The sequence below is a fragment of the Carcharhinus amblyrhynchos genome, chromosome 8 (assembly GCF_965287045.1).
Source record: "Carcharhinus amblyrhynchos chromosome 8, sCarAmb.v2.hapA, whole genome shotgun sequence".
NCBI lineage: Eukaryota > Metazoa > Chordata > Chondrichthyes > Carcharhiniformes > Carcharhinidae > Carcharhinus > Carcharhinus amblyrhynchos.
Window position 1 is genome coordinate 63,982,335 of NC_137331.1, and position 12,374 is coordinate 63,994,708.

Genomic DNA, 12,374 nt, shown 5'->3' on the forward strand with positions numbered 1-12,374 from the left:
GAGGTGACCGTCCTGAATCAAGATGCGTGTATCCAAGAATGCAGCCAATTCCAGAGAGTAGAATATGGTGAGTCTGATGGTGGGATGGAACTTGTTGATGTCATCATGTGGTTGTTTCAGTGATTGTTCACCATGAGCCCAAAGGAAGAAAATGTCATCGATGTATCTAGTGTATAGCATCGGTTGAAGGTGCTGTGCAGTGAAGAGGTCTTGTTCAAACCTTTGCATGAAGATGTTGGCATATTGAGGTGCAAATTTGGTCCCCATGGCAGTTCTGTGTGTCTGGATGAAGAACTGGCTATTGAAGGTGAAGACATTGTGGCATTATTTGGATTCTGAGCAGCAAAGCATTCCAAACAAAAATTGACTCTTATATCACTAAATTTGTATTTAAGTTCATGAATTGTAATCAAATGAATGGAGAAATTGTAAGTTTTAGAAAGATGAGCATATATGTTTATTACTAAGTAGCTTCTACGTATTGAACTTTCTGTACATGTCATTTAATTTAATTTATAAACTTTAAAACCCAACTCAAATAATCCTAATTCAAATAACCTTAACCTAAACAATCCTAACCCAAATAAAGTGAATGTACTAACATTTTTTGGTCTGAACTTGACTTCCTCCTCTTACTGTTTCTTTGTCTTTCCCCCCGACCCCTTCCCACTGTAGGTCACTGCTATTTTGCAATCTCGATTGGCTCGGACCTCTTTTGACAAAAACAGGTGCTGTATCTCAGCTATCACAGTTTAACATGAAATGCTCAAAGCCTAGAAATATGACTATTGAATGCTATTTCTAGAGCACAAGGTTGAGAACAGGTTTCCAGTATGTAAATAGAAATTTCCACTGCTTTTAGTTTTAAACAGTATTGGTGGGGAGTCCTCATATTGCTTGATGATGACGCTTGGTTTTTGACAGTACAGTGCAATGATTGTAGTACTGGAATATGCTTTACAATTAAATGCATGTAATAAAATAATAGAAATGGTGGAAGAATGTCTTTTTGTAATTTATAGGATAGTTATACTACTGGACTAGGTTACAAATGTCGGACAAACTAAGAACCAGTTACTGAAGCATAATATTATTAGTCTTGATATACCTTTTTAGAGAACTTGGATTTGTTGTGTCTTAGAATATTTTCAATACTGATTTGCTTAATGGAAATTTATTTTTGTTACTCAACAAATAAACAAATGGTTCTTGCTGGTTAGCTGGAAGCAAATCTGTAAGATGAGCCATTTCTCCTAAGATCCTAACTGCCTGGACTAGTACATGTAAAAAGCTATAATAGTTTTCTGGAAGTATTAGATCAAATGGACTGAAGAGTATTTCTCGTATCCTATCTCATAAAATCAATTTTCAAATTATCAGTTAAAAATGAGCACTGATTTAAATGGAAGTATTTGCACAGCATCAACCTCCCCACCATTATCCCTTACCACTACTATAACAGACTGCATTTATATGTTGCTTTTAACGTGCCAAATATCCTAAATCCTTCACAGAAGTCGACAGAATGAGGAGAATTAGGGGAAGCAACCAAATGCATGATTCAAGTGTATTAAGGTCATTTGAAGCTGACAGGATTTTGGGAGAGTTCAAGGGTGCAGTGTTCAAACAATGGAAAGTGTGCTACTTTGTTCTGAAATATTATAATGCATATATGGTCTGTTTTTATATTATGCACATTGCTCGTAGGATGATGTTGTTAACTCTCCTTTTATTTTGTCAATCAGTAGTAACTGATGTCTCTTGTAGATTTCAGAGCCTTACTGAAAGGCCCCACATGGAGTGTGAGGCTGAAATGGTAACTCCTTTGGTATCTAATCCGGGACATGTCTGCATCACAGACCAAAACTTGTACTTCCAGCCTTTGAATGGCTATCCTGTGAGTTATGCAGTATATAACTTCAAAATTTTATTTGGAACCTTAATGTTGGATATTTACTTAAATTGATTTCCTTCCACTGCTTGAGCTAAAAAAAAAATTGCAGATATCCCTTAATAATTCACAGAGTATGTATCTAGCCTTTTGTTGTGGCGGTCTGTACAGACCAAGGAGTCCTGGATCTAATCAGTGACTGCTGGAGATGTTTAACTTGTTAAAAATGCTGAGTCATGCCATCTCACCATGACAATGGCTGCTGCACGATCGGCTTTTTGCAGTCTGTTGTATTCAACCTTGTTAGAATTATTTTCTACTTTTTTGATTTAAAAAAAAATTCATGTCACATTTTAAAAAAAAGCAGCATTTGAGAATCCCAAATAATGCACCCAAAGTACAAAAGATTTTGGCCGGAATTCTCCCGAGAAAATTCTAAGTCTCCAATTTGCGTGAAAATGGCAGTACCTCCCACAGGTTTTTTTAGACTGATTTCTAGAGCGAATCTCCGACACCCTGCATCACAGAGTGCCCTAGCGGGATTCCATCTGAAAATCTGAGGGTGGGCCTTTTCTCACCCAGGAGACCAGCAGCATAGCACTGAGTGGGCCACTGTGCATGCACTGATCTGTCAGCGCCGAGATCAGCGCATGCGCAGTGACCCTGCATTGCCAGTCTCCCGATTGCTGGCTGGCCCTGATCTCCTGAACTGGGTCAGGCCCTGACTTCAGTCGTGGGCCTGCTAACGATATGGAAATGAAGTTTTCCATATTGTAATCTGCTCTGCACTGACATTGATGTAGATGGGGGCATGTTCTCCACTATGCTTCCTGAAGTCGATGACTGTCGCCTTCGTTTTATTGACATTGAGGGAGAGAATATTGTCGTTTCACTATTTCATCAGATGCTCCACTGTATTTCCTGTACTATTACTTGTCATTGTTTGAGATCTGACCCACTACGGTGGTGTCATCAGCAAACTTGAAAATGGACTTGGAGTGGAATTTGGCCACACAGTCATAATTGTTAAAGACTATAGTAAGGGGCTGAGGTCACAGCCTTGCAGGGCACTGGTGTTGAGGGTAATTATGCAGAAGGTATCGTTGCCTATCCTTATGGATTGCAAAAGGCTCTTAATAGGTTTTTTCACATTTGGTTAATATTTGTAAGAAAAAATGAATCAGTTGCTAATAATTTGAACTTTTGGAAAATAAAGTATTGGCTTGACTGGCAATGGTGTACAGCTTCTGAGGTTGCATTTAATTGTGCTAATTTAAAGTTGAAATGTAAATACAGAGTCCCAAGTGGTGTGATTCATGGAGAATCTAAATAAGCAATCCATGACTGCAATGTAATTATGGCCGTCACCAGTTTTGTTGTCAGATCTGGACAGTCCTGTTAAGTCATCACATCAAAATGCCACATGACATGAAAGCTGGCTTCAAAAAGAGGAAGTGAGTGGATTTGGAAGAGCCAACGCAAAATCATTTAGCTGTGTGACATGTAAATACATTCCAAGTCAGCCTGTTGAATGCGATGCTGTTTAATATTGACTGAATTAAATTCAGCCAACTTGATCACTGACTTAAATGTGAGGGTGCACAATAGGTTATTGTGAGAAACATGTCTTTACGAGGCTTATCTCTGGATCTTAATAACCCCACCTGTTCTCCATCGGATTGGATGGAGCAGGCAAGTTTGGATTGTGATTGGCAAAACTGCTCCAGAGCAAGGGATTTTTTTGTCAGCCTAGTAGCAACAGGCCTCAGTGAGATTTTGCTTCCCAAAATTGTTTATGGCATGATGAAAGAGATTCATTTCAGCTCTCCTCTTTCGAGCATATGAACTTCATAAAGACTGCTAGGGATCTTTGGTTATAGAGGAGCTTTGTGTGAAAAAGATTTCTCCCCAAACCTAAAATGCTGGTTCTTTTTCAAATCTAATATGAAAAAACTAACAGGAAAAATAGATCTCTGAATAATCAAATATGTTTGTCATCAGAAAAGGCACTGATATCTATTTTTCATATTTTTCATAGATATTTTTCATATCTATGAAAATAGATATTTTCATATCTATCTCTATATAGAGATGTTTCTATTCTTAGATCTATTTATAGATCGAGATCTATAAATCATATATAGATTTATATATCTATAAGTCAAATCAAAGATAGGCATATCTTTGATTTGATTTATTATTGTCACATCTGTTGGTATACAATGAGAAGTATTGTTTTTTTGCACACTAGACAGACAAAGCATACCATACATAGGGAAGAAAAGGGGAGAGTACAGAATGTAATGTTGCAATCATAGCTAGGGTGTAGAGAAAGGTCAACTTAATGTGAGGAAGGTCAATTTAGAAGTCTAATGCAGCAGGGAAGAAGCTGTTTTTGAGTCAGTTGGTACGTAATCTCAGACTTTTGTATCTTTTTCCTAATGGAAGAAGGTGGAAGAGAGTGTGCCTGGGATGCAGGGGTCCTTGATTATGCTGGCTGCTTTTCCAAGGCAGTGGGAAGTGTAGACAATGTCAATGGATGGGAGGCAGGTTTGCACGATGGACTGAGCTTCATTCATGATCCTTTGTAGTTTCTTGTAATCTTGAATGGAACAGGGCCATACCAAGCTGTGATACAACCAGAAAGAATGTTTTCTATGGTGCATCTGTAGAATTTGGTAAGAGTTGTCTAGGACATGCCAAATTTCCTTAGTCTCCTGACAAAGTAGAGGTGCTGGTATGCTTTCTTAACTATAGTGTCAGCATGGAAGGACCAGGATAGGTTGTTGGGGATCTGGATACCTATAAATTTGAAGCTGTCAACCATTTCTACTTTGCCCCCATAGTGCATCTTGTCCACTATGCTTCCTGAAGTCGATGACAATCCCCTTCATTTTGTTGAAATTGAGAGAGAGATTATTGTCGCAGCAGTTCATTAGATTCTCTATCTTTTTCTTGTACTCGTCATTGTTTGTGATCCAAACCACTATGGTGGTGTCTTCAGCAAACTTGAAAATCGAATTGGAGGGGAATTTGGCCATACAGCCAAAAGTGTATAAGGAAAATAGTAAGAGGCTGACGGCACAGTCATGTGGAGCACGGGTGTTGCGGATAATCGCAGAGGAGATATTGTTGTCTATCCTTGCTGATTGCTGTTCTTGAGTTAGGAAGTCTAGGATCCAGTTGCCAAGCTCCAGGCCATGAAGTTTGGAGATGAGTCTCATAGGAATAATGATGTTGAAAGCTGAGCTGCAGTCTATGAATATGAGTCTGACATAGGTGTCTTTGTTATCTAGCTGTTCCATGGTTGAGTGTAAGGCCAGGGAGATGATGACTGCTGTGGACCTGTTGCAGTGATAGGTGTACTGTAGTGGATCTGAGAGGCAGGAATTGATTTGTGCCTTGACTAACTTTTCGAAGCACTTCATAATGATGGATATCAGAGTCACCAGACGATAGTCATGAAGTCACACTGCCTGGGTTTTCTTTGGCACCGGGATGATGGTTGTTGTCTTGAAGCAGGTGGGGACTTCAGGTTGTTGTAAAGAGAGGTTGAAGATGTCTGCGAATACCCCCACCAGCTGGTCAGCGCAGGACCTGAGTGCTCATCGGGGTATCCCCATCTGGGCCAGTTGCTTTTCATGGGTTGACTTTTGAGAAGGCTGCTGTGACGTCAGTAATGATTCGTCCGATGTCTGGGATGGAGGGTGAACTCTTGCTGGCCTCTTACTCAAAACGGACATAGAATGCATTGAGCTCATCAGAAAGGGTGCATTGGATCCAATGATTTTACCTGTCTTCATCTTGTAGCCTGTTATGTCTTGCAGACCTTGCTGTCAGCTGAGATCCGTGAGGCTAGCCTGGGGTTCTAGCTTGGTTTGGTACTGTCTTTTGGCATCTTTGATAGATCACCATACATCATATCTGGCTTTCTTGTATAAATCAGGATTTCCTGACTTGAACACCTCAGACCTGGACTTCAGCAGGCAGTGGATATCCCCATTCATCCATGGTTTCCAATTGGGAAACGCACAGATTTGCTTCTTTGGCACACAGTCTTCTACACACTTACTAATGAAGTCAGTTACTGAAGTAGTATACTCGTTCAGGGTGGTCGCTGAGTTAATGTGTTGAATAAGAAAGCTTGAATACAATAGGGCATTTTCAACTGAAATGCTGCAGTATAATTTTGGTGCAGGAAAATATTGCAAGGCCTGAACAGACGAACTTAAAACTGAATTACAAGTTTCTTATGATAGGAGCCATCCTGCATCATCAAATATACTCAATACAATTCGCATCTTTAAGTTCTTTAGCCATTGAACCTCACAAGCATGGTTTTGAATTTCTTTAGAATAAATTAAATAATTAGTATATCTTTTAGGGTGAACGATGGAGTATCAAAGAAATTAACATGTTGATTGCAGTGTGTGTGCCAGATTACATATTATGCTAAAAAGACAAGAACAAACTAAACATTAATGTGAGACACGGATGAATAAAGACATAAGGAAAAAAATAAGATGGAGACGTTAAAAACACAGATATCAGGGGAGAAGAGCATGACAAGAGAGAATACAAAGTGATTATGAAAGAAGTGGAAAAAAGGAAGGTAAAGAGGAAACACGAAATTAAAATATCGAAGAACATAGATCAAAACTCGTGAAATCTACACAGAGATGAGTAAAATCACAGGCAGCTATAGAAAAATGGCAGAAGTATTAAATACCAGGGAAAGGATCTTTTTCAGTGACATCAGAAGTGAAATTAGAAATGAGTATGCCCATACTTAAGAACATAAGAACATAAGAAATAGGAGCAGGAGCAGGAGTAGGCCATCTAGCCCTTCGAGCCTGCCCCGCCATTCAATAAGATCATGGCTGATCTGTTGTGGCTCAGTTCCACTTTCCCGCCCTCTCCCCATAACCCTTAATCCCCTCTCTTATCAAGAACCCATCAACCCGCTTCTTAAAAATATTTAGCGAGGCAGCCTCCACCACTTCAACAGGCAGAGAATTCCAGAGATTCACCACCCTTTGAGTGAAGAAGTTCCTCCTCAACTCCGTTCTAAACCGCCTCCCCTTTATCTTGAGGCTGTGCCCCCTAGTCCTACTGTCTTTTTTGAGCGGGAAGAGTCTCTCCACCTCTATCCTATCCATCCCATTCATCATCTTATACGTCTCAATGAGATCTCCCCTCATTCTTCTAAACTCTAACGAGTACAAGCCTAGTTTATTCAGCCTCTCCTCATAGCTCAATCCCCTCAACTCCGGTATCAGCCTAGTAAACCTCCTCTGCACTCCCTCCAGGGCCAAAATATCCTTGCGCAGGTGTGGCGCCCAAAACTGCACACAGTACTCCAGCTGCGGCCTCACCAATGCCCTATACAGCTGCAGCAAGACCTCCCTACTTTTATATTCAATCCCCCTCGCTGTGAAGGCCAGCATCCCATTCGCCTTCCTGACCACCTGCTGCACCTGCAAGCTGGGTTTTTGTGACTCATGCACAAGGACCCCGAGGTCCCTCTGCACCGTCGCCTGCTGCAGTTTTTCGCCACGTAAGTAATAGTCCTTCCTACCATTCTTCCTACCAAAGTGGACCACCTCGCACTTGCCAACATTAAATTCCATTTGCCATTTCCTGGCCCATTCGCCCAGCCTATCTAGATCCTTCTGCAGACTCTCCACACCCTCCGCACAATTTGCCTTTCCCCCAATCTTGGTGTCATCAGCAAATTTCGACACCCTACACTCGGTTCCCTCCTCCAGATCATCTATATAAATGGTAAATAGCTGAGGCCCCAGCACCGACCCCTGGGGCACCCCACTAGTCACCAACCGCCAATCCGAATAGCACCCATTGACCCCCACTCTCTGCCTCCTATTTGACAACCAATCCTCTATCCACGCTAACACCCTACCCCCAACTCCATGTCCCCTGACCTTCTGCAATAACCTCTTGTGAGGTACCTTGTCAAACGCCTTCTGAAAATCCAGAAAGACCACATCCACCGGCTCTCCTCTATCCACTGCCCTAGACACATCCTCATAGAACTCCAGTAAATTTGTCAGACACGACTTCCCTTTAATGAAACCGTGTTGCGTCCGCCCTATCAAGCAATTCCCTTCAAGATGCCTCGCAATTTCCTCCTTAATGATGGATTCTAACATTTTACCTACCACAGACGTTAAACTAACCAGCCTATAATTCCCCGCCTTTTGCCTGGCACCCTTCTTAAACAACGGTGTAACGTTAGCCGTTTTCCAATCTTCCGGCACTTCCCCGGAATCCAGCGACGTCTGGAAAATAACCACCAAGGCATCCACTATAACCTCCGCCATTTCTTTCAGAACCCTCGGATGCATTCCATCCGGTCCTGGGGACTTGTCCACAATCAGCCCCTCCAGTCTGTCGAGCACCACCTCTCTAGTAACAGTAATGTCATTAAGACCCTCCATTCCTACCACCTTTCCATCGCTAACACCCGGCAAATTATTCACGTCCTCCTCCGTGAAGACAGAAACAAAAAAGTTATTCAAGACCTTAGCCATATCCCCATCCCCTACCACTAGCTCCCCTTTCTCATCCTCTAAAGGACCAACGTTCACCCTAGCCAGCCTCTTCCTTTTTATATATTTATAAAAACTCTTGCTATCCTTTTTTATATTAAGTGCTTAAAGTAAGAAAACAGATATTAAGTGAATTAATCAAACTTGAAAGGAGTTCCTGAACAGGGTGAATTGCATCTGTGCATCTTAATTCAGGGAGAAGATAGCATTATTACAAATATTTAATGGCCCAGAATTGGCAGTTGCAATGATGGTTAACTGTCAGCGTTCATCATCACTGTGTCAAATCAACTGTGAGTTCTGACATATGCATTTGCATAGTTAAACACAAAAAACGGAGTTTTCTATCGGGATTCGCTGCTGAGATTTGCACAGATGTGAAGAGCACAGAAATCAATGCTTTGATGTTAACTTCAACTTTTCAGATACCATTCTCACAATGCAAACCATTGAAAGCGTAAGGCTTTGTTGAATGACATGGAACTTTTTAAATGCTGTACTAAATAATAATTGCTGCTGAACAGCTTCTTTGGCCCTGAAAAGCTTATTTTTTAAAGTTTCTTTTTGCACATGGGATTAAGGATGCAACAGAAATGTATGCCCCAATCTTTACTCTGTACTTTAACATGAATAAAAAGTGAATAGTTGTGCATTTTACTTCCTGCTTTGTTCTTGGTAGGAGTTTTTTAATCTGATTGGCTGCTCAACTGCTTGATAACTTCACTGTTCCTGGAGCCCTTTCAAATGGCAACAAAATGAAACTGACACTGTAGTAGAGAAAATCGCTTTGTTGAGCTTGCTCAGACTTCATGAGCAGGTTTATTTAAGGTATTTTCTCCTCAAAAGCTGTTGGTCTCTACAGGGATCACAACATTATGACCAGTCAATCTAGACCAAATGGTAGGGAAAAATAAAAATTATTAAAACTGAAAAAGCATCCAGAAGTCAAAAATAATAAAAAATAGTTATAATAATAATATAGTTACCATGGATTTTAAACGGGGAATTCTTTCCTATCTGATGTATTTAGATTTGCTGAAAAGTATCAGAATAGTCAATAGCAATGAATTTGAAGCAACTTATTCAAATTTCCAAAAGGCCTTTGATAAGATGCTGCATAATGAAGTAATGAATAAGGTCTGTGCATGTGGAGTCGGGGGACAAGGAGCAGAATGGATAGCTAGCTGGGTGCAAAACAGAAAACAGAGGGTGGGGTAAAGAGTAACAATTCAGAGTGCCCAAAGTGGGTAATTTTATGATGAGACCATTGTTCACAATGTATATGAATGATATAAACTTTGGAATCTAAAGCATAATTTTAAATTTACAGGTAACAAAAATTTGAAGGGGTAAGGAGGAGTATTTGATGCTGAGAAGACTGAAATAAATTGCAAGGAGACATTAATATGCTTCATCCTTGGCATTTAATTGACAAATGAGCTTCAACAATGAAAATGAGAAAGTCACAGATTACTTGGAAAATAAGAGTAAATTGATGACATGGAGGGTCAGAGGAATCTGAGAGTGCAAATATGTCATCCACTAAAAATAGTGATGCAGGTTAACAAGCCTGTTGAGAAGAAAAAACAAATGAAGCATTCAGGTTTAATTCTAGAAACATAAACTTGAGAAGTGATTGCTAACTTGTATTGAATCTTTTATTCAACACGCTTGTAATACTGTGCACAGTCCAGGTCACCACATTATAAAGAAATATATAGAGGTACTGGAGAGGGTACATAAAAAGATTAAAAAGGATGCTTTTTATGCAAGGTTATAACTATCAAAAAAGATGTGTAGACGGGGTCTATTTCCTCTTGTAAAGTGAAGACTGAAGGGTGATCTAATGGAGGTTTTAAAAGTATTCAATGTTTAGATAGAGTAGACGCTGTGGGGGCGATTTTACCTTCTGTTGTTCTAAGTGCTGGGCGGACTTGAAATTGGGAGAGTTTCAGATCTGTCTTTTTTGGACGCCCTCCATGTGCACTCTGCCTGAAAAAGCCTGAGCTAGCCTGTGGATAGGCTTATTGCACCAGAAAGCATGCAGAGAGAGGTTGTATGCATGTGAAGGACTCTGATGCTGCACATGCACATTAGCAGTAACAGGGGTCTGACAGAAAAGAGAGCTAGTGCAGATAGCCTGAAGCAGTTCCCCTGGCCCCCCTCTTGCAATTGCGGGGGCCTACAGCCCAAGATACAGCCCCGCCGAACCCCTCTCCCCCCATGATCTCTGCAGAGTGGCAGCAGGCTCCTGCCCTGGCATTGCCCAGGTGCTAGGGTGGCACTGCCAATCTGGCACAGCCCAAGGGGCACCCCCCCTTGCCCTCTGCCTCTCAGGCCTCTGGTTCCACTGGTTCGGCCAAGTCAACTGCTCCCTGTTCATGGGGAGCATGTCTATTCCTTGCCGATGAGAATCTTTGCCGACAAGTTGATAAAGAGGGGTGGGCCCACAAGATTGAGTGCTGGGGTCTCTAAGCAGATGTTAAACAGCATTTAAATAGATTTCCATACATTCACCTGCCTCTTACAGGCTGACCGCATTGGAAATCCAACTTTAGTAAAACGGCGCCGGTCATGAAAATTGGTGCCAGTCGTGTTAAGTGCTTTACGCCCCAATTTACCAGTGCATGATACTCAAAAATGAGTGCAACGTGATGGTAAAACGGTTCCTTCTGTGTTTCCATTTGTGAACAAAGTAAGAAAGTCTCACAACACCGGGTTAAAGTTCAACAGGTTTATTTGGTAGCAAAAACCACTAGCTTTCAGAACACTTGTTGCTCCTTTGTCAGGTGAGTAACAGCCCTGTTGACAAACAGGGCGTATAAGGCCCAAACTCAATTTACAAAATAATGGTTGGAATGTGAGTGGCTGTGGTCTTGCAGATGGTTGGAAAGCTAGTGGCTTTTGCTACCAAATAAACCTGTTGGACTTTAACCTGGTGTTGTGAGACTTCTTACTGTGTTTACCCCAGTCCAACACCAGCATCTCCACATTATGATTTCCACAATTTGTGAGGCTGTGCATAACCAGAGACCATCAAAAGATGACAACAAGAAATCCAGCCGGGAATTCACAAGAAGCTTCTTTATGTAGAGAGCGATAAAAATGTGGAACTCCGTCACATTAGTGGCTGAAGCAAATATTAGAGATTTAAGCTGAGGCTTGATTTCCTAATGAGGGAGAAGGAATTAGAAATTTATGCTAAAATAATTAAGAAAAAGAGGCTCAAGTGCACCATTAAAGCTGCATGGACTGACAGAGAAAATTGTTTATTGTGCTGTATATTCCTGTCATCTATTATGGAAGCTGTGTAATGTATTATTTTATGATACTCCCAAATAACTGATGCACATAACATGTCATACCTCTTTAGGAAACTGTTGTACAAGTAAAGTTGCATGAGGTGAGACGCATTTACAAAAGGCGGCATGGATTGAAGCCTTTGGTGAGTAGCTAATGACATTAATTTGTGTGAATTTTGGAACAATTTACAATTGATGTATACAATTTCAAGAAAGTTAAATCATCATTCAGTGTTATATATTTTCCTAATGTCATCCACATTACAATAAGTTGTCGGTTTTCAAAGTGAGGTGTCCATTTTAATTTCACCATAGAACTTTGGTGTGCTGTTATTATAGGTTTCCTTGGAGTTGTAATGCAGTGACATTAACATCTTTTTCTATTCACTCCTTTGTTTCTCCCTTTAGGGTCTTGAGGTTTTTTGCACAGAAGATGACCTTTGTTCTGATATCTACTTGAAATTTTATATTTCCAAAGATCGTGATGAACTCTACTACTATATTGCAACATTTTTAGGTTAGTTATTCACAAATATGCTGAAATCTGTTTAAACTGACTACCCATTTAATTATTGAACATCAAATACCAACTCTAGGGGAGGAAAAAAACAT

At 40.6% G+C, this 12,374-nt stretch overlaps 1 protein-coding gene across 1 annotated transcript in view; it reads left to right on the plus strand.

Annotated features, from left to right (window-relative positions):
* The window catches only part of nsmaf (neutral sphingomyelinase (N-SMase) activation associated factor), a 91,436-nt gene that overhangs the window by 22,549 nt on the left and 56,513 nt on the right, over positions 1-12,374 (plus strand). Inside the window, exons 9-12 of the mRNA XM_080194192.1 lie at positions 676-728; positions 1,768-1,897; positions 11,834-11,905; positions 12,171-12,279. Coding sequence (XP_080050318.1) covers positions 676-728; positions 1,768-1,897; positions 11,834-11,905; positions 12,171-12,279 — 364 coding nt within the window. The remainder of the gene's footprint in view (positions 1-675; positions 729-1,767; positions 1,898-11,833; positions 11,906-12,170; positions 12,280-12,374) is intronic.